The sequence below is a fragment of the Psammomys obesus genome, unplaced genomic scaffold (assembly GCF_907164565.1).
Source record: "Psammomys obesus unplaced genomic scaffold, mPsaObe1.curated_primary_1811, whole genome shotgun sequence".
Taxonomy (NCBI): domain Eukaryota; kingdom Metazoa; phylum Chordata; class Mammalia; order Rodentia; family Muridae; genus Psammomys; species Psammomys obesus.
The window spans coordinates 37,462,916-37,490,365 of record NW_026596046.1 but is presented as its reverse complement, the minus strand read 5'-3'; the positions used below and the strand labels follow the sequence as shown (position 1 = coordinate 37,490,365).

The 27,450-nt window shown below is 38.3% G+C and overlaps 3 protein-coding genes and 1 pseudogene across 3 annotated transcripts; 2 read left to right on the top strand and 2 right to left on the bottom strand.

The window, feature by feature from the left end:
* Positions 1 to 4,261: 4,261 nt before the first annotated feature.
* On the top strand, positions 4,262 to 8,415 carry LOC129688731 (olfactory receptor 52M1-like). Its single transcript, XM_055623694.1, is given in 3 exon segments — positions 4,262 to 4,267; positions 7,425 to 8,086; positions 8,088 to 8,415. Coding segments are annotated over 3 exon segments (996 nt in total).
* Positions 8,416 to 12,473: 4,058 nt separating this feature from the next.
* LOC129688730 (40S ribosomal protein S2-like) lies at positions 12,474 to 16,675 on the top strand (annotated as a pseudogene).
* Positions 16,676 to 16,808: 133 nt separating this feature from the next.
* On the bottom strand, positions 16,809 to 17,756 carry LOC129688632 (olfactory receptor 52A1-like). Its single transcript, XM_055623575.1, has one exon. It carries the CDS (start codon positions 17,754 to 17,756, stop codon positions 16,809 to 16,811), a length of 948 nt encoding a protein of 315 aa, XP_055479550.1.
* Positions 17,757 to 24,030: 6,274 nt separating this feature from the next.
* On the bottom strand, positions 24,031 to 24,990 carry LOC129688729 (olfactory receptor 52A1-like). The gene has a single exon (XM_055623693.1). The coding sequence runs from the start codon at positions 24,988 to 24,990 to the stop codon at positions 24,031 to 24,033; it is 960 nt and encodes a 319-aa protein (XP_055479668.1).
* Between the last annotated feature and the right edge of the window lie 2,460 nt (positions 24,991 to 27,450).

Genomic DNA, 27,450 nt, shown 5'->3' with positions numbered 1-27,450 from the left:
TATATTATATTATATTATATTATATTATATTATATTATATTATATTACATATTATATTATATATAAATGTATATATATATGTATATATATATTACTACACAAAATGAAAATTTGGCTTGCATCCAGAATATGGAGGAATATTAAAATTTTAGATGTTCAGTATCACACCATTGCTCTGATGAAATATCATGACCAAAGCAACTTGGGGAGAAAGGGGTTTATTTGTCTTATTCTTTCTCATTTCTGTTAATCATTAAAGGAAGCCAGAGCAGGAACAAAAAACAGGGCAGGAAGCTGGATGCAGCTGCTGCTGAGAGGCCATAGAAAAATGCTGTTTAATTGGTTGTCCTTCCTAGCTTGCTAAGTCTGCTCTCTTACAGAACTCAGAACCACCAGCCCAGGGATGGTATCAGTGAATGCTTTGGGGGCCTCCACATCAATCACTAGTTTTGAAAATGCCCTATACACTTGGCTACAGCCAGATCTTCAGATCTTATGGGGGCATCTTCTTTTTTTTTTTTTTTTAATTAAGCTTTCCTCCTCTCTGATGAATTTAGCCTGTGTCAATTTGAGATGAAACTAGCAACACAGAGAGTAGTTCTTTGCCTAAACATTGTCAATAATATTGATCTCTTAATGTCTGCTGCATGATTGCATAAGCCTCAGCAGGTACACTGTTAACTGGCAAAAACCCTCTCATTAATTTTTGTATATTCCTTTCTTTTCTTAATTTTCCCTGCTTCTTATTCCCTTTTAATGAAAGCAGCTTTTTCTCTTTTATAGTGTATCATGACTATGATTCCCACCCCACCACTCCACTCAGTTTCTCCTTTCTCCATTTCTCTCATTAGAGAATAAAGAAGCTTCTAAGAGATAACGATAAAATAATACATAGTAAAATAAAAAAAAAAACAAAACTAACACATCAGAGTTGGACAAGACAGACAAAAGAAAAAGAGCTCAAGAGAAGGACACGAAACAAAGGCCTACTTGTTCACAAACTCGCTATGAGTGACCATCAGAGTGAACACTACAGCTGACAACAGTGGACACCGTCACCCGTCATCACAATGGACGCTACAATGATAACCACAGTGACCACCTTGACTAACCATCAAAATGATCTCCACTGCTGAACACGACAGTGACCACCACACTTAACCAACTAGACACAGAAAAAGTATTTTTTTTACGAGTTTAAAATTTTTTATTCAAATCTTCCTTGTCATTATGCCCTAATGGGAAAAGCTTTAGATTGGTGAAGGCTCACTCACCTTTCTAACATCTTTCATCTCAGCCTTCTCTCTCAGAGACTCCTGATTCCCATTTGGATTTTACACAGTTCACAGAAACAGCTTGTACTCTAGACACAGGATTTTTCTAGGAATGTTAGAGCAAAATCACACTCGTTTTACTACTGCAAACTGTGGTGGAGGCAGAGGAGAGCACCCGTTCTTGATAGTGATTTGGTCATGCAGAAAGCTTGTTTGAGTAAGACGTTCTCTTAACTTTGCTACTGTGGAAGCAAAAAATGTATTTTTTATTATTATAATGTTTTATTTTTATTAATTACAGTTTATTCCCTTTGTATTCTACCTGCAGCTCCCTCCCTCGTCTCCTCCCAATCCCACCCTCCCTCCATCTTCCCCACCCATGCCCCTCTCCAAGTCCACTGATAGGTGAGGTCCTCCTCCCCTTCCATCTGACCCTAGCCTATCAGGTCTCATCAGGAGTGGCTGCATTGTCTTCCTCTGTGGCCTGGTAAGGCTGCACCCCCGGAAGGGGCGTATTTCTTTTTTTAATTTAATTAATTAATTTATTATTTATTATAATTGAAAATGTATTTCTTACATTTTCTGCTTTTACGGTTCTGCTTTTTACTCCAAGGATGTTTTGCCTTCCCTGGGAAACCTTAAGTAATATGAACCTGGTTTTGAAAAATAACTCCATAATCATTTACATAAATTCTCTCTTGTGGAGATTTTATTACAAATTACTAAGGGAAAAAGGGCTTCCCATTGTAGTTGGATTAAATTTTGACCTTTTTAAATGTGAAAGTTTATCATAAATGACATGGATTATTCTCTTTAGTCCTCTGTGGTGTCGTGTTTTTTCTTTTTGCTTACTGTTCCCTGCCCTTTACCTTGTCCTCAATAGTTACCGAAATTTTCTCTAGACACTGCTTATTTAGCTCTTAATCATATTTCCTATAATATTCTGTCTGCGTATTGAATGACTAATTAAGGTTATCATTAAATTCTAAACTGAAACATTTTCTCTTCTGAGAAGTTTTCCCTGAAATCCTTCTGGCCTTACTTTATCTCAGTTTCTAACACATTTAGTGCTGTCTTTACTTCCAGGGTAAGATGCTATCTTAGAAGCATACTCTCTGTGACAGTGAGCATATTCAGGGTAAAAAAGGAAAGATGAAGGATAAAAGGAACATTAAAGAGCGTGTGATAGCAAACCTAAAACCCTGAAAAAGCAAAAACAAAAATTAAAAACACCTCCCAGCCCCGGCTTGGTGGTAGGAGGCACCAAGAAATTAAAAATTATATATGACCGTTAAGACAGGTGTCTCAATAATAGCAGGTCCAAGCCCACACCTCTACAAAGTCTGAAATCTAGTTCGTGTGGAGGTCATTACAGGGTAGGAGGAGATTATACAGGAAAACAGCTAGTTTTCACAGCAGAGGAAGTTCCTAAGCAGGCAGCTAGGGGAAAAAGTCATAAATGGTTTTATCCTGTTATGAACCTTAAACACTGTAATAGCAGCTGTCAGGAAAAATTTGCCTCCTGGTGCAATAATGGCATGGCTGTTTTGAGGTTACCAACTGTTTTCTGATGGAGCTGAGTCCCTCTCTGCAGGAGGAAGTTATGATACTGTGGATTGATTTAAAGGCCCATGGCCTGAAAGTCAAATATGGTTAAGAGTCATAATATCAGAAACAGTCTGAGATTTCTGAATAAATAAAACCTGAACAATGGCAATAACAATAGATTTGTTAACACAGAAGGCGGAGAGGATCTCATGGGTTTCAACCATGAGATAAAAAATAATCTATAGGCAGCAAATGATTGCTGGGAGAGGGAGAATTGGCCTCTTGTCCTTTAGTATTATATAGGATTATATACACTTGTTTCATGCACAAATGAAATTGACTTTGAACATTTTGTCTCTGTACCTGATTATCTTCCCACATTTCCCTCCTCTTTTACTAGTCACCTTTTCTTTTTCTCCAGTTTTACTTCTATTTCTTCACTCCACTACTTTCTTAAACACTGGCTTGCTCTCTGTAACTTAGGGCACACATGTAATTGGCCAGAACGATGAGAAGAACACTGACACAAAGCATTGTTAAAAATGGAGATAATACAACATGATCTGTGTAGAAGATAGTGCTGTGAAGGTTGCAATAAGAACCAGATTGAGAAGGCATTTGCTGATCATTTCAGATATTTTCATTTATAATCCATGGAACTAGGAATGTCGTAAAATAAATTATACAACTAAATTCAGACAAATACACTTTTTTTTTATTTTACTGATCCACTACTTATATGGACTATATTTGAAGTCAAACATGTCATTACCTTTTATTGGCTGATAGAATTCAACACATGTTAAAGCCTATACATAATTCTAACTTCTTATTGGTAAAAATGTAATTTTCTATATTGCAATGGATTACTTAAAAGGAAAGGGACTTTTAAGCATTAATTCTAAAACCTAGCAAAAGATAATTTATCTCTCAAACAATAAATATAATGCTTTTATTTTGGCACTTTTTAATGCATTCAACAAATATTTCAAACATCAAAATACCCAGAAGACATCTAGAAAATGTCTTTACTGATTATATTTAAAGATAGTCATAATAATCACTCTTAGTGAAATTTACTTGCTTCTGTTTGTTTCAGAAAATAACCCTTTCCCAAGGGTACCACTAATTGATATCTAAGCATCATCTTAATCAGATGAAATGTGGAATGAACTGAAGTCCAGCCTGTTCTTACAAAAGGCGACCCTCTGGAAACTGTCAGCTTTCAACACGGTTAAACACAGAGAGATGGGGGACAGAGCTTTGCTTGCATTTGCTTGGACAGAATGACTCAGTTCTCAAAACGGTAATGTTTATTCTTTGAAGAACCATGTTAAAGTTAAGGATAAGTACCATAGGTGAATACTAAAAAGATCAGACTTTTGTAAATGTTGTAAACATAGGTACTTGCCAGCTAGCTCTGCTATACCATGATAAGCATGCAGGTAAAAATTACAATAGCATTTGAGCAGACTGACTAGGAGAGATTATGGTGGCAAAGACAACTGCATACAGAGAAAACCTAGTTTTGGCTTCTTTAATATTAAATAGTGATCTGTCATATCAAGGTCTGTAGTTAAAAAAGTTATTTTTATTGAAATGACCAGTTGAGCAAGAAGAAGCAGGAAAAATTTCTAAACAACTGAAATTGCTACAATTTCATAGTAACATTAACTGCTTTTTAAAAAAGTAAATCAAAGAACTTTTCTGCCAGCATCATAAAGAAATTTTGAATGTTTGTGATCGCCAGTATGCTTGTCTTGACTTAAATTCCCACCTCCTACGAATACCAAAGCCATGGGCAGTAGCAAACAATACACTAACACATAAATATCAGCTTAGAAATGTTAAGCTGTTAACATTTATGTTAATAAATTTATGTTAAAACATAACATTTATGTTAAAACATTTATGTTAATAAACAATAATGTTAATAAAAATAAAAATATGTTTCTACTATTAGGACTCATACCACACTTCTTTAATCCTAGCACTGGGATACAGCAACAGGAGGATCAAGAGTTCAAAACCATCCTATGTTTCCATAGAGAATTTTAGAGTATCTTAGGCAGCATATGACTCTGTCTCTAAATACAATTAGTCAGTTAGTTAATATTAAAATTTCTAAATCTGTAGTGATAAGAAAGTAAAAAGTAAGGAATGAATATCAGACTAAAACAACTGGGGCATAAAGAATTCTCCTGTACAAAAATGTAAAAAAAAAAAAGTGTTCATTCATATTTCCCTTTCTAGCACTTCACCTAGTTCTACTGTGTTCATCAGCCTGACTTCTGTTCTGAAATCTGGAATAGAAAACCCAGAGTATGTTTTAATAGATATCACAGTATTATGTTTTACATGATTTTGCATATAATCTGTGACAGGAAATATTAAGTTGAACAAAATGAAACCAAAGGGAACTTATACTCAGTAGACAGTATGATGGATTTGCCATGGCTTAGACACCACTTTGTGTTATTCTGACATTAGTAATGATATTCTGAAATCCTGTTTTATACCTGCAAAGCTGAAAATCAGTATTTGCTTTACATAGCAGTTCCAGCTAAGTATTGATATATTCAGCATTCTAGAATGATATTTTGTTTTCCATTTTAAGAGAATCTAGGCATTACTCTTTTTCATCAATAGGTATAAAAAGAGTAACAGATATTATACCAATATGTACATGTCAAGAGAAGTGTAAGAGTTACATTTTGTGCCAAATATCTCCAACAAAATGAAAGTAAAGGACAAAGAATATGGGGAGTAAGTTGAAACAGAAATTATGTATTCTGAAATTAAGGCTTGAGATAATAAAGCATATGAATTGAGAAATTGTACTTAAAAAGAGAACTTGTTAGAAAATTATTTTATATTTTATTTTTATATTAATTACAGTTTATTCACTTTGTATCCCAGGTGTAGCCCCCTCCTTCATTCCCTCCCAATCCCATTCTTCCATCTCATCTCCTCCCATGCCCCTTTCCAAGTCCATCTGACCCTAGCCTCTGAGGTTTCATCAGGACTGGCTGCATTGTCTTCCTCTGTGGCCTGGTAAGGCTGCTCCTCCCTCAGGGAGAGATGATCAAAGAATCAGCCACTGAGTTCATGTCAGAGACAGCCTCTATTCCCCTTACTAGGGAACCCACTTGGATACTGAGCTGCCATGGGCTACATCTGTGCAGAGGTTCTAGGTTACCTCCATGAATGGTTCTTGGTTGGAGTATCAATCTCAGAAAAGACCCCTATACCTAGATTTTTTGGTTCTGTTCCTCTCCTTGTGGAGCTCCTGTCCCCTCCAACTTTTTCTGTCTACTCCTTCTTTCATAAGATTCCCTGCACTCTGCCCAAAGTTTGGCTATGAGTCTCAGAATCTGTTTTGAAACTCTGCTGGGTAGAGTCTTTTAGAGGCCCTCTGTGGTAGGCTCCTGTCCTGTTCCCTGTTTTCTCCCTCTTCCTATGTCCATCCTGTTTGCCTTTCTGAGTGAGGATTGACCATCTTACCCAGGGTCCTCGTTTTTGCTTAGCTTCTTTAGGTGTACAGATTTTAGTATGTTTATCCTATAATATATGTCTATTATCCACTTATAAGTGAGTATATACCATGTATGTCTTTCTGCTTCTGGGATACCTCACTCAGGATGATCTTTTATAGATCCCATCATTTGCCTACAAAATTCCTTACTTCCTTGTTTTTAATTGCTGAGTAGTATTCCATTGTGTAAATTTACCACAATTTCTGTATCCATTCCTCAGCTGAGGGGCATCTGGGTTGTCTCCAGGTTCTGGCTATTATGAATAAAGTTGCTACAAATTCTTGTTAATTTTCAAATTTTTAAAAATCTGGCAGGCGGAAAACTCTTAACATTTGCATAGTAGTAGAAAATGTCTCATGGATATAAATTCTGTGACAGTCTTGGCAATGAAGGATTCAATAGTCTGTGAATACAAATTCCAAATTCTTACTTAAAGGCACATAGATACATACATACATACACACATAGAGAGATAGAGAGAGAAAGAGAGACAAAGGGACAAAAGAGAGACAGAGACAAAAACACAGAGAGAGAATATTTAGGTCTGATACCAAGAAGGAACGGTATACAACTAAAATTAAAATTTATTCCATGTATAAATCGGATGTTCCTGAGAATTAAAAAACTTCTGAAATTAAAAGGGTTGGGAGTTTGTTTTATCACATATCACTGAATAAATTTAATATTTTTATAAAATATAGGAGATTTTTCAGTTGATTTATAATCGACTTGGGGTGTCTGGGTACATTTTTACCTAATGTTGCTAAGGATTTTTTTTAATACTTTACTTCATTAATTCTCAACCTTTAATGCAGCAGTCTTTAAAAACAGTCCTCATATCATTATTTTTGTTGCTGCTTCATAATTTTAATTTTGCCTGTGTGTCGATTCATAACGTAAAGATTTGCGTTTTCCAGTGGTCTTAGGTGACCTGCAGATGGGTTCTAAACCACAGGTTGAGGACACCTGCTCTTGTTAAAGCTTGTGTAGCGCTGTAGGGTGGGCTTTGGGGGATACTCCAGGTTTACTTCTCCTTCCTTTTCAGAGTTGTTTGTAACCACCCAAGCAAATCACACTCTCTATACGAGGAGGACCTGCGCCTCCAACAGTGGGCAGCGCCACCACGGAGCCAGCCAATCAGTCCCAACTCTCCCAGAGCACCTTCTGGCTGATGGGCATCCCAGGCCTGGAGCGCTTCCATGTCTGGATTGGGATTCCCTTCTGCTCCATGTACCTGGTGGCAGTGATGGGAAACGTGACTATCCTGGCTGTGGTAAGAGCAGAGCGCAGCCTCCACGAGCCCATGTTCCTCTTCCTGTGCATGCTGTCAGTCACTGACCTGGTCCTCTCCACGTCTACACTGCCACGCATGCTCTGTCTCTTCTGGATGGGAGCCCATGACATCGCCTTCGATGCATGCCTTGCCCAAATGTTCTTCATCCACAGCTTCACTGCCATGGAATCTGGCTTCTTCTTGGCCATGGCCATTGACCGCTATGTGGCCATCTGTGACCCGCTGCGCCACGCCACAATTCTCACCCACAGCCGCATCGCCAAAATGGGAGCAGCTGTGGTGCTACGTGGGGTGGGCTTCTTCTCCCCACACCCCGTCCTGCTCAAGAAGCTGCCCTACTGCAGAACTCGAACCACTGCACACACCTACTGTGAGTTCATGGCTCTGGTGAAGCTGGCGTGTGTGGACACAGGAGCTACCAAGCGTTTCAGCCTCTGTCATTGGCTCCTGTGATGGCTTCTTCATTGCCATCGCCTATGTTCTGATCCTCCGTGCTGTCTTCCGACTTCCATCTCGAGAAGCAAGTCTCAAAGCCTTAGGCACCTGTGGCTCCCACGTCTGTGTAATCCTTGTTTTCTACTCTACAGCTGTCTTCACATTGCTGACCCACCGTTTTGGCCACAATGTGGCTCCCAAAATCCATATCCTCATAGCCAACATGTACCTTCTGGTACCACCTTTTCTTAACCCCATTGTTTATGGCATTAGGACAAAGAAAATTGGGGAATATGTTCTTAGTTTTCTTAGACTAAAAGTTTCTTGATCTTTCTGAAGCTGTCTCCAGAGAGCATGACAGCATAGGAAGATAATTATGCAAATGACTCAAGCCTCTACATAACTGCCAGCTTTGTATTTTTCACAGAAATTTGATGTTTTTTTATCTTATGTTAGGAGAAATATCTTCACATAGTATTAGTGTGGGACATTTTTTAGTGTTCTTTTAATTATTTTTTATTACAATTTATTCACTTTGTATCCCCACAGTGGCCCCCTCCCTCCTCCCCTCCCAATTCCACCCTTCCTCCCTCTCCTACCCCTCCATGCCCCCTGTGAATTCTAATTAAACTAGAAACAAACAAACAACAACAACAAAATGTTAGTGTCTGCCTATCTGAGGCTGTACTACAAGCTTGAAGATCATCGATGCATCTCTGAGTGCCTTGCTTTTACCAATGTGTGCTTTAATGGATAGCAGCTCGTTTCAAGATGAATGGCTAACAAATGACATTAAAATCCTAAAAACAAGCCCATGAAGAACATATAACTGAAAAGTCAATGGCCACTGACCATACACTAAATACTAAAGAGGTATAATACATGATCTAGTGGCATGTGAATACCGGGAACATTTCTTACATTCGCAGGAACTGACACAGCAATTTCTCAGTCAGAAAACAAGGTTCGGCCCAACACTGTGCTCTCTGGAGCCACCTTGTCTAAGCTCCATGTTTCTTTTTTTTTAATTTTTTCTTTAACTTTTATTAATTACACTTTATTCATTTTGTATCCCCCCATAAGCCCCTACCCCCTCCCCTCCCGGTCCCACCCTCCCCCCCTTCTGCATGCATGCCCCTCCCCAAGTCCACTGATAGGAGAGGTCCTCCTCTCCTTCTTTCTGATCTTAGTCTATCAGTTCTCATCAGAAGTGGCTGCATTGTCAGGGTTCTAGGTTATCTCCATGAATAGTCCTTGGTTGGAGTATGAGTCTCTGGGAAGTTCCCTGTGTTCAAATTTTCTTCTTCTGTTGCTCTCCTTGTGGAGTTCCTGTCCTCTCCAGCTCTTACTATTTTTTCTATGGAACATTTCCTCCTTATTAAGAGCAATTTGTGGCAGATTATTTGTCTAGCATGAAGCTCAGGGTTCATTCTCTAATACTGGGTAAAGCAGGTATAGTGAAAATAATTACAGTAATCTGTGTTCACTGCTGAATTTTTACCTTAACTAACACTTGGTCTGTATTATAATTTGTCCTCAAAGCCTCTGTAACTTCATTTCTCACACTACAAGTTTGTTGGTATTTACACCAAGAGATATGTCAAGAGCAGTGCACTTGGCTCACTTTTATGTTATTAGGTGGCTTTGTTTTTTAAAAAATTAAAAAGTACATACTAATTTGTAAAGCACAGTTTACATTTTTGGATGTATAAGAAACATTGAAAAGCAAATGAGAATGTAAATATATTTATGGAAAATATGACCATTTAGCTATTCCCAAAATATGGTACCCCCTAATTTCATTTCTTTGTCTATACAATGAATAATAAAGAGTCAATAAAGGCAAGGTCAATATTACTAAAGTGATACTGTCTTTATAAAAATATATAATTTCTAAATATTATTAAATCTTCCTTTTTCATTTTTTATTTCATCTTCAATCTAGGATCTTCTTTTTAATTTAGGTAGGCTGATAGGCTAGGGTCAGATAGAGGGGGAGGAGGACCTCCCCTATCAGAGGACTAGGGGAGGGGCAGAAGGGGAGAAGAAGGAAAGAGGGTAGAATTGGGAGGAGACTGGGGTGGGGTGGGGAGAGCCAGGGAGAAAACAGGGAACAGGACAGGAGCCTACCACAGAGGCCTCTGAAAGACTATACCCAGCAGGGTACCAAAGCAGATGTTGAGATGCATAACCAAACTTAGGGCAGAATGCAGGGGATCTTAGGAAAGAAGGGGGAGATAGTAAGACCTGGAAAGGACAGGAGCTCCACAAGGAGAGCAACAGAACCAAAATATCTGGGCACAGGGGTCTTTTCTGAAACTGATACTCCAAGCAAGGACCATTCATGGTTATAAACTGGAACCCCTGCTCAGATATAACCCATGGCAGCTCAGTATCCAAGTGGGTAGCTAGTAAGGGGAACAGGGACTGTCTCTGACATGAACTGAGTGGCTGGCTCTTTAATCACCTCCCCCTGATGGGGGAGCAGCCTTGCCAGGCCACAGAGGAGGGCAATGCAGCCAGTTCAGAGGAGACTGGATAAGCTAGGGTCAGATGGAAGGGGAGGAGGACCTCCCCTATCCCTGGACTTGGAGAGGGGCATGGGAGGAGATGAGGGAGGAAGGGTGGGATTGGGAGAGGATGACAGAGGGAGATACAGCTGGGATACAAAGTGAATAAACTGTACTTAATATACAAAAATTAACATTAAAAATAGATGAGTACATGGATGATAGATAGATAACAGATAAACAGGTAAGTAGATATGGGTACGTGCTTGAGCAAGATTGCTCAGTCATCATTCTCCAGTTTCCTCCATATCCCTTTGTGCTGTTTTCTACCCATGAAGACTCACATCTGCAGTCAAGCCACAATATTCTCCATATCCTTATATCTTTGTTATGAATTTCCCACCTGCTTACAGTTTTCTTATCTAGGAAGAACTAGCTGTTGTTTAAATTCCAGCTACCACTCAAACTCTTGAACTTTGTGTGAAAAAAATTCACCTTGAAACCATTGGTTGTGAAGAATGTCTTCTCAATATATGACAAATGTAATCCACTATACAATCTGAAATACAAAAGCCACATTATCATGTCATTAGATGTAGAAAAGGCCTTTGACAAAATCCAACACCCCCTTTTGATAAAAGTACTGGAGGGATTGCAGACACAAAAGACATACCTCCCCACCTAATAAAGACAGTTCACAGCAAAGTCAATGCTAATATCAAATTAAATGGAGAGAAATTCAGAGAACATCCACTAAAATCAGTAAGAAGACAAGGCTGTCCTCTGTCTCCATACCTGTTCAATAGAGTGCTTGAAATCTTACCTAGAGCAATAATATAACTGAAGGATGTCAGTGGGATCCAAAGTAGAAAGGAAAAAGTCAGTGTATCCTTATTTGCAGATGATATGATAGTATACATTGAAAATTTCCACCAGGAAACTTCTACAGCTGATAAATACTTTCAGAAAAGTAACCAGATACAAATTTAACTCACCAAATCAGTAGCTTTCCTATAGCCAAATGTCAAATGAACTAAAAATGAAAACAGAGAAACAACACCATTCACAGTAGCCGCAAATAACATAAAATCAAAGAAATAAAGCACTGATTTTAATTAGTCTTCATTCAAACAATAGCAGCAACAGCAAACTTCACTAAATGATACAATAATGAAACAAAATAATTATGTTTGTTCTCCAATATCAAGTCTTGATTACTATTCTTCAAGTTTTTTCATTGTTAAATTATAGAGTCATTCATGGGACCCAATATGAACACTAGTGATCAGAGGAGTATTATTTCTCTAAGTGCGATTTAACCCTTTATAAGGAAGGGTGAGATTTTTAAAAAATTAATAAATGTTTTAATATTAAGTTAGTTCTTATATATTTTTCCTTTCCATGATTTCTAAGTGATAATATTATAAGAAACCAACGTATTTTCTTTTTATTACTAATAATGAATGTTTTATGTTTAAAGTTACATTTTTTCTCTTGTCCCTTTATTTATCTCTCATACATTATGACCACAAACTTCCCTCCCTTCACTTCTCCTAGTTTTCCCCAACCTCCCCTCTTTTATTGAAATAAATTACTATAGGTTATTCTTAAATCCTGTCTCTGATTACTTCAGCCTCATTTCTTTTCATGCATCAGCTTGTGTGCATTAGGTTTGAGTCTTGAAAATTGCCTAATTTTAGTTCTCATTATCCAAGGAATCAATTTAGATACAAAGAACATTGAACAACTCCAGCTGATAAGTTTTATTGACTTTGTTTGTATTATTTCTGGGTTTTGTTTACCATAATCAAGAGACTGTGACATTTGTTTATTCAGACTTTATAATTGGGCACAAGTCCAGGCTCCAGTACCCAACATGCCAGACCTGCACCCATTTTATAGACCCATTAAAATAACAAGTGATAATGGAAATCAGTCAGAGAAGGTATGACAACAGTAGACTCATTGAAAATAGAATATATACAGTGGACCAAGTAAGCTCAACATCCTTTATCATCTAATATATCTCCAATAAAAACTATAGTGTGAGACACTTCATTTAAATTCTTCCCCACTGTCTCTGACATAATCTGATAAGCCTGTTCTTTGTTCACCTCCCCCTGAGGGGGGAGCAGCCTTACCAGGCCACAGAAGATGACAATGCAGCCACTCCTGATGTGATCTGATAGACTAAGATCAGAAGGAAGGAGAAGAGGACCTCCCCTATCAGTGGACTTGGGGAGGGGCATGCGCGAAGAAGGGGGAGGGAGGGTGGGATAGAGAGGGAGGAGGGAGGGGCTTATGGGGGGATACAATGTGAATAAACTGTAATTAATAATAAAAAAGAGAAAAACTCTTCCCTTCTTCTTTTATTATTATTATTATCATCATTTATTACAATTTATTCAGTTTGTATACCAGCTGTGACCCCCTTCCTCATCTCCTCCAAGTCCAACTTTTGCTTCCTCTCCTCCCATGCCCCTTTCCTAGTCCTCTGATAGGGGTAGTCCTCCTCCCCTTCCCTCTGACCCTAGCCTATCAGGTCTCATCAGGACTCGCTGCATTGTCTTCCTCTGTGGCGCAGTAAGGCTGCAGCCCCCAGGGGGAGGTGATCAGAGAGCCAGACACTGAGTTCATGTCAGAGACAGCCCCTGCTCTAGTCCTTAGACAGTTGAAATGGCTCAGTTGGTAAAGGCACTTGCATTTCGTCTTTGATATTTTATGTAAACTCATATTTATTTTTTTTATCAGTTACATTTTATTAACTTTGTACCCCAGCCATGTCCCGATCCCTCATTCCCTCCCAGTCCCTCCCTCCCTCCCTCCTCTCCACTGTGCCCCTTGCTAAGTCCACTGATAGGGGGGACCTCCTCCCCATTCATCTGATCCTGTTTTATCAAGTATCTTCAGGACTGGCTGCAAAGCTCTCCTCTGTGGCCTAACAGGACTGCTCCTCCCTTGGGGGGTGGGGAGGCCAAAGAGCCAGTCATTGAGTTCCTGTTAGAAATAGTCCTTGTTCCCCTCACTATGGGAAACCAATTGGTTACTGAGCTACCACAGGCTACATCTGAGCAGAGGTTCTAGGTTACATTCATACATGGTCCTTGGTTGCATGTCAGTCTCAGAAAAGACCCTGTGCCCAGATATCTTTGGTCCTTTTGGAGCTCCTATCCTTTCTTCATCAGACTAACTCCCCTTCTTTCTTATGATTCCCTGTACTCTGCCAAAGGTTTGGTCATGAGTCTTTGCTTTGAAAACACTGCTAGTTAGAGTCTTTCCAATGTGCTCAGTAGACTCCTGTCATATGTTCAATGCACATCCCATCTGTCATTCTAAACAAGGATTGATCATCTTACCCCATGTCCACTCTCTTGATTATCTTTTTTAGGTGTACAGATTTCATTATGTTTATTATATCTTATAGGTCTATATAAGTGAGTATATACCGTGTTTGTCTTTCTCCTTCTGGGATATTTCACTCAGGATGATCTTTTCTAGGTCCCACCATTTGCCTGCAAATTTCATGATTTCCTCCTTTTTGATTGCTGAGTAGTATTCCATTGTGTAAAAAATGAAAATAGATCTCTATTTATCACCCTGCACAAAACTAAAGTCCAAGTGGATCAAAGACCTCAACATAAAACCAGATACTCTAAATCTGTTAGAAGAAAAAGTGGGGAACAGCCTAGAACTCATTGGCACAGGAGACAACTTCCGAACAGAACACCAACAGCACAGGCTCTAAGAGCAACAATCAATAAATGGGACCTCATGAAGCTGAACAGCTTCTGTAAAGCAAAGGACACTGTCATCAAAACAAAACGCCTGCCTACAGATTGGGAAAGAATCTTCACTAATCCTTTATCTGACAGAGGACTAATATCGAGTATATACAAAGAACTAAAGAAGCTGAAAAGCAGCAAACCAAGTAATCCACTTAAAAAATGGGGAACAGAGCTAAACAGAGAATTCTTGACAGAGGAATATCGAATGGCAGAGAAACACTTAAAGAAATGCTCATCCTCATTAGCCATCAGGGAAATGCAAATCAAAACGACCCTGAGATATCACCTTACACCCATCAGAATGGCCAAGATGAAAAACTCAAGGAACAACACATGCTGGAGAGGTTGTGGAGAAAGGGGAACCCTCCTCCAGTGCTGGTGGGAATGTAAACTGGTACAACCACTCTGGAAATCTATCTGGCGCTTTCTAAGACAATTAGGAATAGTGCTTCCTCAAGACCCAGCTATACCACTGCTAGGTATATACCCAAAGTTTGCTCAAGTACACAAAAGGGATATTTGCTCAACCATGTTTATAGCAGCTTTATTTGTAATAGCCAGAACCTGGAAACAACCCAGATGTCCATCAACGGAGGAATGGGTACAGAAATTGTGGTAAACTCATATTTAAATGTGATGCATATTTCGTATTTCATAGAAACATACATCAGATGGTAGGATTGGCAGCAGATGACCCTGTGCAGCAGGACGGCTTGTGTATTTTGATACTGTGGAATACAGAGATGACACCGCTTTCCATGTTCCGAATTCTCAAGAAAATCAGTCATACATATCTGTACAGCTTCATAAGTACTAATGACATTAATTTTAAAACTGAATTAAATAACCATTATCGTCTGAAGTAAGGTTTGACATTTATTTCTTCTTCAGGAAAACAGCAAATGGCAGATGACACTGGATCCGCTGGAGGGCCAGGGAGCCAGGGTCCCAGGATTAGAAGGCCTCAGCGGCACCTGTGGAGGATTCAGCAGGTCTTGGGGTCTTGGGACAGCTGTCCAAGCAGAGGCTGTGGCCATGGTTAAAGCCACAGGGCTGCTGGAGGTAAAGTTAAAGACAAGGAGTGGACCTGTGTCACCAAACTGGACCACGTGGTGAAGGGCGTGAAAATCAGGTCCTTGGAGATCTCCCCGTTCTCCCTGCCCATGAAGGAGGGCACGTGCCGAAAGGATGACATTCTAAAGATCATACCAATGTCCACACAGACTCGGGCTGGCCAGCAGACCACGTTCACGGTTTTTGTCACTCTTGGGGACTACAGTGGTTACATTAGTCTTGAGGTTAAATGATCCAAGGAGGTAGCCACTGCAATCCGAGGAGCCATCACCCTGGTCAAAGTTTCCATTGTCCTTGTGTGGAGAGGCTACTGAGAAAACAAGATTGGCAAGCCCCATACTGTTCCATGCAATGTGACAGGCTGCTGTGGCTCTGTTTGGTGTGTCTTATCCCTGCTCCCAGAGGCACTGACATCGTCTCTGCTCCTGTGACAAGGAAGCTACTGATGATGGCAGGTATTGACCACTGCTACATATAAACCAGGGGCTGACTGCCACCCTGGGCAAACTTTCCAAGGCCAGCTTTGATGCCATCTCCAAGACCTACAGCTACCTGACCCCCAACATCTGGAAAGAGACTGTGTTCACCAAGTCTCCTTATCAGGAATTCACTGATCATCTTGTGAAAACCCACACCAGAGTCTGTTCAGAGGATGCAGGCTCCAGCTGTGGCCACATAAGGCTTTTTATACAAGAAAAATGGAGTGGTTTAAGTCTGTTTTTTAATAATTTTTATTTTTTTATATTAATCACAGGTTATTTACTTTCTATCCCAGCCATAGCTTCCTCCCTCATTCCCTCCCAATCTTACCCTCCCTTCCTCATCTCCTCCCTGAAAAAAAGTTTGGCATTCAAATCTCACATTTAACATACTGTCCTCCATGTATGATTCCTTTAAAAATCTAGATTAGCTGCTTCTCCATGTAAACCTTGGCTTAACCTTTTCATACCTTACCTAACATTACATTAGATTTGCTCAATATCTTTATGATTACTGTAGAATCATAGAACACATATTTCATTATTTAGCACCAGGAGAAAAAAAAAACTTTTTTTTTTTTTAAAACAAAATAGATGTCTGGGTTGGGAGAAAGGGAAAATATATATAAGAATTCAAGGAAGAAAACAAAACGGAGAGCAAAAACTTAAATGAGGAAATCATAGGGGTATATGAGATACATTTGTATTTTTCACCTGTGTTTATTCCATATTCAGACTGATTTTTGTCTTGGGAATATAGACTCTTCAAGGAAGATCATTATAGTGGAAAATAATAAAAATAAACATGTAGAGTATAAGTAGCTTTAACAGGCAACTCTACAATTTTCCTCTGACACAATACATTAAGGATCTTTATTGAGTATTAGTCTTGACAAAAAATGTTTGTACAACCCATCGGCGGATCTCCTTGGTCTTCACACCATAGACAATGGGGTTAAGGGCAGGGGGCAGAAGCAGATAGACGGTAGACAATAAGATGTGGACATATGGTGATACATGACCAAAACGATGACTGAAAAAGGAAAAAAAGGCAAGGATATAAAATTCCAAGAAGACAACGATATGAGCTGTACACGTGTTGAATGCTCTGATTCGTGCCTCCTTCTGAGAAAGACGAAAAACAGCCCGGAAAATCAAAATGTAGGAGATGAAAACAAATATCATGTCAAAACCTAAAATTGCAAAAGCCACAAAGAGACCATATGATTTGTTAATATGGACATCTTCTGCTGCCAGCTTGACTACAGCCATGTGCTCACAGTACGAATGAACAATTACAACAGAGTGGAACCACTGTAGTCTCTTGAGGAGAACAGGTAAAATCCCAACGAGCACAGTTGCCCGAACTGCAACCATCAGGACGGCTCGAAGTAGAAATAAAGGTGTAAGGATGGACGTGTGCCTCAGAGGGTCACAGATAGCGACGTACCTGTCAAAGGCCATGGCAAGCAAGATGCCAGATTCCATTCCTTGCAAGGCATGTATGAAGAAGAGCTGGGCAAGGCAAGCATCAAAAGCCATGGAACATGAACCAAACCAGAAGATGGCCAACATCTTGGGAGCAATAGCTAAGCAGAGGCCAAGGTCAGTAGCTGCCAGTGCTGCCAGGAAAATGTACATGGGTTGGTGTAGGCTGCGTTCTGAGGGGATAATGATTAGCAGCAAGAGGTTCCCGAGCAAAGCCACAAGACATACAACAAAGAAGGGAAATCCAATCCAAAACTGCACATGCTCCAGTCCAGGGATGCCAATCAGAATCACTGTCCTTGGGTTCAGATAGGACAAGTTGGTATACCCCATGAAGCCGCTAAATCCTCTACTTATGACTGATATTGACACCTAAGCAAAGAAAACGATGAGTGTGAAGGAAGGCACTCACATTCCTCTTAGAGTCATACATGTGGATGGAAGTATGACCACGTGGCTTTACAGCTTTGAGTATCAACTCAGTTTTATAAGAATGTGCTTCTTCGGTTTCCTTTTGTAAATCCAGTGTCCTTATTTTAGATAATGAATATAACGTTATGTTCATCTTCTAGACATTGTGTAAGTAAAAATTCATGATATAATTGCATTGACTTTGTGAGTTTCTGAAGTCACCTCAACTGATCTCCAAAAAAAAGAAAATGTGACCCTTTCCACAGCCCATCTCCAGATTCTGCATACATCCCAGATTATATGTTAAGCGTCACTGTGACAAATATCAATTTTGTAATCTGATGAGGATGGTGTAAATACTCACAAATCTAACAGTGGGAGTTTAAAACACAGAGATGTCAATGAAGCAAAAAGGAACCATAAGCTGTAAAAGGAACAGTCCCAAACATGGAATATTTTATATATTTATATATACATATACATATACATATACATATACATATACATATACATATATATATATATATATCTGTGAGCGTGTACGTGCGTGCGTGTGTGTTTAAACACACTTATTGAACTAATGTAGTTCATACGCAGCAAAGCAGCAGGGTACTCAGATATATAGTGGAGTTCAATGTAACCTATTTTATGCATTATATTGCTACCAGTTGGCAGTTAAAACAATTTCTAGCAGTACTGAGCTTTTCAAACTCAAAGATGATTTAAAATTCTCTTCTTTTAAAAATTTGCTAATTATCATCCTTTGGCAAAGAATTAAAGCTAAAACCCACATAATCTACTCTCTTGTTTTTTCAATTTTTTTCACTAATAACTCTATGAACATAAAATTATATACAATTTTCATTCTACTTTTTTATTATTAATCATAAATAATATAATCATGGAATAGGGAGAATAATTCTGGGCGGAATTTTAAAAATACTTTATACTGGAAGAAAGTGAGAACCTACCATGTAAAAACTACATGAAAAGAATATATTTTTCATAGAAAATAGCACATTAATACATATTCAGGGATAAATTGTATGTCTTTAATGTCACAGAATATAAAATATTTCAGTACTTGAATAAAAATAAGAATTTTTCTACATGAGCCTTTCTGGCCAGGGAAACCATGAAAATATGACCAAGAAAATAAAAAGATGTTGATTAAAATATTGAATTTTGTATCACCAGATCATTCAGATTGCTTTTGAAATAAGCTTACTAGTAGGACTGAAAATTTGCTTAAAAGTAATTACAACGGAAATGTAACTTTTAGGAATAGGGCACAAGTTGTTGGCACAAAATATAAAAAGAGCTGCAAATCAAATTCCATGAGGTCATTATTTAAATGCTGATTGGTGACCTAAGGACACAGACAGAATTAGCTTTTGATGTCACCATAATAGATTAATTCAGGGATCACATTTAATACATAATAACGCAAGGATAACATATCATAGTTAAAAATTCAGATACCACATCTGATTTCTTCTATTTAGGATAATGTGTAAAATTGTGGTATGTGAAAGTATAAGAATGTAATATCATTTTTCAATAGGTGTTCATGACTTGATTTTGTGTATCAGAAAAAGCCCACTTTGAGTGACATATCTTTCCCTGATAATCTGGATTTCAGGGATAAAATATGAGCTATAACTGGTCAGAAAGCAGGATTATATAAAGACCTAAGAAATGTGGGATGCTCTTGCCTTTGACTCTCTTCATATACTTCCAGGTGTTCATTCAAATTATATGCCTGTTTGCACACACACACTCACACACACACACACACACACACACTCACACATGCTTCCAAACACAGTCTATGTCTTTGTGTTTTAATTTTTTAACAAGCTAATGTTAGGTAAAATTTGATTGAAAAGTTACCATGATAATGTTATTCTCACCTTGTTCTTGCTACTAGTTAATATATCTATTATGTCTTCCTCTTATGCAATAGAGCAATGATACACAAATCACCGTCCACCTCTTCCATCTCTAAATGTGTTTCTGTATCTAGATGATCTGTGTCACATAGTAGTAAGAAACAAATATTCAGTGTCTAAGAAAGAAAGCGGGCTCATACTAGAGGAATATACACTATTAAGACACTTGAAATGAGATCATCTGATGCTCTTTTTGTTTATCTGTATTCTTACTTTTAAATGTGCTGAAATCAGAAATGCTTAGCTATTTGAAGGTCTTACTGCATGGAGAAGAGACCCACCCAGACAGGAAAACAGCCAGCTGGAATCTCTGATGCAGCTGATCTCTGGAAAGGAATTAAGAAGTTACCACCTTGCATCATCTGCTTCCAGACTCTTCTTTTCTTGGCTTTTCTTAGAACTGAGTTGATCCCAGGTTGATATTTTGACCTGGTCCCTAGAGGAAGGCCATTACATTTCTCATGGCCAATCTCGAGTTTGTGAAGGAAAGGTTCTCATTGCTTAACATTGCACGGCCTGAATGCAATTATCTACATCATGGGAAGCTGTTTCCAAAGAACAAAGTTTTATAAGGGAAAGCTGTGGGTCAATGCTATAAGCAGATAGACCTGAGAAAACTTCAAATCTGGAAGAAAACAAAAAGCAGGAGACATAGGCTACATGTAGAATAAGAAAACAAAAGATTTATTGTTGCTTTTGTCCAACCTGTTGCCTATGGCCAATTTTATAGCAGAATGAATAAAAACACTATTTATCTTGAAAATATGTCACTAGAGCTATCAGTTATGTGCTCCTGGCAACTACTACTATATTACTAAATTTATCTAAAAATGTTATAGCACTTTGAAGTTTCAAGAGTAAGTGGGAGTTAAAAACAGTTGTATTTCTTCTTTCCTTTTCACATCCTTGGTTATTCATTTTATGATACCAGTTTTAAAACACACTTTGTAGTGGAAATGATGGAAGTCAAATGCCATTGAATAGTTGCCAGCATTGGAGATAATTTCTGACATTTTGGACCAACAATGAAGTCAGCCAAAGATTTTTTTTTCATGGAATCTGCCATGAATTGTTCAAGTTCTTTCAAGTGTATTATACAATTGTCAATATATTGAGCTTGTGTTTTCTCAAACTGTTTGTTCTGAGATTGATAGTCCTTTTTTAGAATAAATTTTTTAGTAGAATTGTCCTAAGAAGCTGACAAATTGGACTATGTAGAAGGTATTTTGTTTTTGTATTTATTCTTCTCTCATACAGTGCATTCTGAAGTCAGCCTCCCCGTCCTCTCCTCCTCTCAAGTCCTCCGTCTATCTCCTCACTCTCCCAGGTCCACTGCTCCTCCGTTTCCCCTCAGGAAAATATCAGCCCTCCCACTGATATGAACCAGCTACTGCATAACAAGTTACAATAAGATCATATTTGAACAAGTGTCTTTGTGGTAGGATGAATGGTCTTTTTGGTATACGCTCAAAAGTGGTATATTTGGGTCATGAAGTAGATAGGTCCCCAATTTTCTGAAAAACCACCGTGCAGATTTCCATAGCGATTGTACAAGTCTGCACTCCTATCACCAAGAGAGGAGTGTTCCTCTTGCTGCATATCCTCAGCAGCATGAATTGTCACTTGTGTTGTTTATCTTAGCCATTCTGACAAGTGTAGATGGAATCTCAAAGTAAATTTGATTTGCATTTCCCTGATTATTAAGGATGTTGAACATTTCTTCAACTGTTTCTCAGCCCTTGAGATTCCTCTATTGAGGATTCTCTGTTTAGATCTGTGTCCCTTTTTTTCCCACTGGATTGTCTGCTTTGTTGATGTCTAGTTTCTTGAGTTGTATATATGTGTTCAGTATTAGCCCTTTGCCAGATGTGGATTTGGTGAAAATCTTTTCCCATTCTGTTGATTGCTGTTTTGTCTTGTCCTATTGATGACATTTAAAACAGAAGTTTTTCAGTTCCATGAGGTCTCATTTATTAATTGTGGAACTTGGTGATTGTGCAATTGGTGTTCTGTTTAGGAAGATTTCTGTGGGCCAATACATTTACGGTTATTCACCACGTTTTCCTCTATCAGGCTCAGTGTGTTTGTTTTTCTGTTGAGCTCTTTGCTAAACATGGCTTCAGTTTTGTGTCCAGGGATAGATACGGATCTGTTTTCATTCTTCTATGTGCAGACATCCAATTAGACCAGCACTGTTTGTTAAAGATTCTTTTTTTTTTTTTTCGTTGTGTATTTCTGGCTTCTTTATCAAAAAGCAGGTGTCCATAGGTGTGCGGAATTGCATCCGGGTCTTCAGTTTGACTCCACTGAAGCACTTCTCTGCTTTTATTTCAATACCATGAGGTATTATTGCTACAATGCTGTAGGATAACTTGGAATCGGGGATGGTGAAACCTCTGGAAGTTCATTATTCAGGATTGTTTTAGCTATTCTGTTTTTTCTTCCTTTCATATAAAATTGAGTATTGTGCTTTCAAGATCTGTAAAGAATTATTGGAATTTTGATGGGGATTGCATTGAATCTGTAAGTTGCTTTTGGTAGGATGTCCAGTTGTACTGTGTTAATTCTACTGATCCATGAGCATGGGAGATCTTTCTATCTTCTGATATCTTCTTTAATTTCTTTTTTCAAAGACTTGAACTTTTTGTCATGCAAGTCTTTCACTTGTTTGGTTAGGGTTATGCTAAGATATTTTATATTGTTTGAGCCTATTGTGTAGGGTGTTGTTTCCCCATTTTCTTTCACAGTCCATTTGTCATTTGCATATAGTAGTGTTATTCCTTATTTTTAGCTAATCTTGTGTCCAGCCACATTGCTGCTGATGTTTATCAGATGAAGGAGTTCCCTGGAAGAGTTTTGGGGGTCTTTTACGTATGCTGTCACATCATCTGCTAATAACAGTACATGGAATTCTTCATTTCCTATTTATATCCCCTAACTTTTTCTCAGTTGCCTTATTGTTCTCTGACTGAGAGTGAAAGTAGCAAATATATGTATTTATATATACATTTATTTAATATATGCTGTATATTTACACATTTAGAAGTCAGTTTGATGCTGTATCAATTTAGCAAGACTGCTGTAGTGAGCTCCCCCTTCACACCTGTGATGCCAAGAACAAGGTTTTTACGGGGTTTACAGTACTAGGTATGTCTTCCCACCTGTTTGGAGGCACTGGAATCCACATATACTACATTATTAAAACTTACATCCTCCAAGAAGTGGAATTATTATATTTATGTTATTAATTTTGTTGCCACATTTTACTCAAAATATGTTTTGTAGTTATGTAATACATGTAGAATACAGTTTATACCTTCATTTCTTCATGTCAGTTATTTAACTTGAGCTGCAGAGATATCTGTTTTCTGCATTTTATCCATTAATTGCTCATTTGCATTTCAATTTATCTACTTTTAGTTATCTATTTTTAATTTATTTTATTTAATGAGTATGAGTGTCTTTCCTTCATACACAAATTTGTAACAAGTGAATGCCTCCTGCCCACAGAGGCAAAAAAAAGGTGTCAAATTCCCCAGAACTGAAGTTTCGGGTGGTTGTGATCCATGATGTTTATGATAGTAACTAAGCTCAGATCTTTTCCAAAAGTAACAAATGCTCAGAACCAGTGAGCCATCTTTCTAATCCCTGAAGTTATAAACAGATCATTCACACATGCGCGCGCACATGCGCGCGCACAGACACACACACACACACACACACACACACACACACACACACAGCCAAACAGTGCAATAAATAGTAAATATGTTCACTACAAAGCCACAGAGTATAAAGGTTATAATGAGACAAAATGCAAATAGTACTTTCTGATGGCAATGATTAAATTAGAAGTATAAAATAAATTATTTAGAAAGCAATAAAAATCTCAATAAGTTATTATTAGCATAATAACCACAGTATTGATCCTAAGAAATTTTAATTTACTTTTTATTATTTTAATTGAATAAGGATGAAAATTCATTATGAATACAACATAATCAACAATTAAAACAAAACCATATATGAAATGAATATATTAAAACATGAACTTGAGCAATCAGTCAATACCTAACGGTTTCATTTTTAATCAAAACTACATGTCCCGTAGATTAAACCTAATTAAAACAAAGAAATATTTGTTCCCGTGAGTACAGTGAGCAGAGAGCACAAACCTTTGCCATCTCTTGCAAGTAATAGCCTTTCTGCAAGGCAGTAAGAAGTGTCTGGCAGATCACTGCTGCTCACTGCTGACGTCCACGATTCAGAAAAAACATCTGTGCCACCCGCTTACGAATGACCATGTTTTTTACACCGTAGACAATAGGATTGAGAGCAGGGGGCAAGAGGAGGTAGATTGTTGACAGAAGAATGTGAGTTGACGGTACAACATGACCAAAACGGTGACTGAAAAAGGAGAAAAAGGCAAGAATATAAAACTCTAGAAAAACAAAAATATGAGCTGTGCAGGTGTTAAAGGCTTTGAGCCGTGCCTCCTTCCGTTGAAGTTGAAAAACAGCCTGGAAAATCAGTGCATATGATATGAGGATAAAAATCATGTCAAACCCTAGAATGCTAAACCCCACAAATAGACCACATATTTTATTGACCTGCACGTCGTCTGCTGCAAGCTTCACCACGGCCATGTGTTCACAGTAAGAGTGGGCAATTTGAATGGAATGGAATAGATGTAGCCTTTTGATTAGAATGGGTAACAGAGCTACAAGCACGACGGCTCGAATCGCCAGCACCACTATCATATGGCCCAGAACTGAAGGGGTAAGGATAGAGGTGTGCCTCAGAGGGTCACAGATTGCGATGTAGCGATCAAAAGCCATTGCCAAGACAATACCAGACTCTATACACTGCAGGGTGTGGATGAAGAACAGCTGGGCCAGGCAGGCATCAAAGGCCATGGAATAAGCCCGGAACCAAAAGATGGCCAACATTTTGGGGGCAATGGCTGCACAGAGTCCTATGTCTGTAGCTGCCAGCACAGCCAGGAAGATATACATGGGCTGGTGCAAGCTACGCTCAGCTGGGATGATGATCAATAAAATGATATTTCCCAAAAGAGCCACTAGACACACCGCAAAGAACGGAAATCCAATCCAAAACTGTACGTGCTCTAGTCCAGGAATCCCAATCAAAATCACAGTACTAGGGTTCAGATATGACCCGTTGGGTTTCACCGAGCTCAGCATTCTGTCTTCTTATCACCGATCATGATACCTGAAAAAAATATTATGAGAAAAGTGAAAATATTTAAGTCTTTAATTAAGCTCACTCTTTGTCAGACTAGCATTCAACCCCAGTGTATTTTTTAGCACATATTATGGTGTTCAGTTGGCATGAAAGGTTTGTGGTGCTTGTCATGATAGCAGAAGCAAACATTCACTTGAAGCCGTCTGTAATGCCACGAAAGAGGTAAAACTGAAAGTGTCGAGGTTTCTGATCTCTTTTGTACATGCAAAGACACCTGTGAGAGCACTGTTCTTCCTCTTCTTGACCTTCAGACTTGTTTGCTTGAAACATTCCATTATCTGTCCTTTCTTTATTCTTGCAGCCACCCCTTATTCATCAAACTGAGAAATTCTTCGGCGAATTTGTGATTTTAGAGGAGACCTCCTTTTATCTGATCCATGATCCCATGACAGCCTTAACTATGAGCCACCCTGACTCTCAGAAAGTATTAATTCTGATCACTGTCATCTGTTCTCAAGGAAATTGTGGACAGATTTTTAATCATCTTAGAAACAGTCTTCATTTCATCAAGATATGGAACAAGTTGTTGCTTCTCAGGGTGATGGTAAAAGAGAAGGGTAAATTACAGTGTTTCTTTAATGGACCAGAATTTGATTGTTCTTCAGTAGAACACTAGCAAGTAGAAAAAACATGTTTTCCTGAGTATATTTTTACATTCCAGTTTCAATGAAATTCAGGAAAAAAAAGTCAGACCTTATGGAGAACTAACGAGCAATCTTAATGTTTCTTAAACCAAGTCAACCTCACACTGCGTGCAGCCTGTGAGTAACTGTTGACTATTTCAATTGCATTTGGTAAATTGCCTGTGGATGTTTTTTCTTTTAACCCAAGTTGAAGTTATACTACCTGTTGTAGACAAGAGGCACTCTATAAGAGATCCTTGAAGACAAAGTATGCAGGATGCAAGAACCGTGTCTCCGCATGTTTTTAAAGTGGAAGTATTTGCTAAACCTCAGGAAAATATTCCAGGTAGTTTCCAACTAGGCCTTTTTTTCTTGTACAATAAGAATATTTTTTATTTGACAATAGGGATTTATCCAAAGTCACAGTGCCTTATTTTGAAGAACAAAATTTGGATCTCCTAGAGGTAGGCTCTTGACATAGAAAACATAAATTGTCATAAATGTCTTGCAGTTTGGCCTTTCAAGAATGTATGGACATTTTTGGAACTTCCCCTGCTGTCCAGTGCAAGTCATGCATCAACAGTCTTCCGGCGGTTCACTGCTGTGGAGTGGTTGGGGCTAGTGTGGACTTCGGTTATGAGTAGTCTGGTCTGAGGTCCCTGTGGAGGTACTGAAGTCCATAGCTGTATAAGGAAGACTTACAAGAAAGACCCAGATCAGAGTGCACATCCCTGGCAGGATCAAAGATGTTTTTATTCTGATTTACGATTTCCCTCTAGAGGAGATAGGCATTACTTCTGACCTAAAATTTCTCCTGTAGATGCTGGAAGCAGTAACTTAGAGCTTCTGGGAAGAGGTGGGGTTGTGGTGTCTTAGGTGCTTTAAGAACAAGGTGTGCCTCCCTCCCGAGCTATGTTCATCCACTGGGTTAGCTCTGAGGCACGGCAGGTGTGTGAGCCCAAGGCAATGCTGTTCCAGTCAGCACTTCAGGGGCTCCAAACTGAAATGGTCATTTATTCTTGTTCTAGTGACCGAACAGGTGCAGGGCTCCTATGAACGTGTTAGGAGTTTTTACTTCAGTTTTTTAATCGTATGGTAAGCTGGAACGTGATTATTTATACCATTATTTTGAGAGCCAAGTGAATGCTTATTAAAACATGGTAGCTAAATAATGGAACTCTATGTAAATGCATATGAATTAGGAAAATATTTTTCTAATTGTAAACTTTTGTGGAAAATGTTGCAATAGTTTGAGAATTACACTTGTTTTAAATCAAGTGTGAAAAACAGAATAAAGTTTGGGCTCAAAATGTAATTTAAGGTAAATACCAATTTTTTTTTAAATCTTTGGATGTAATGCACATTTTTATTTTGGTGGAAAAAGATCCAGTCATTTAGCAAAACCTTTTTATTCCTTTAATTACAGTTTTATTAATTACTCAAAAAATTATAATTTTTCTCAAGTCTTTTTTTATATAAATGCTAACCCCATTATATATAAATGCTAGCTCCTATTTCTTGGTACTTAATAACAACATTAGTGAATGAACTGTGGTCAAAACAGTTGTATCAGTTACATCGACAAATGTTTGTGGAAAGCATTTTACTTTGTTTTTTGCATATGGTATTTGAGGGAAGCATGGTGACAGAAATGCTAAAGGAGCTACACACTGTTTCTGACACTGATTTGATGTACCAGAAATTATAAAAGCTTCTTTTGTTATTTGATAATTACTTAACAGTATAAAGGCAAATGTACTGTGCTTCACCCACTCT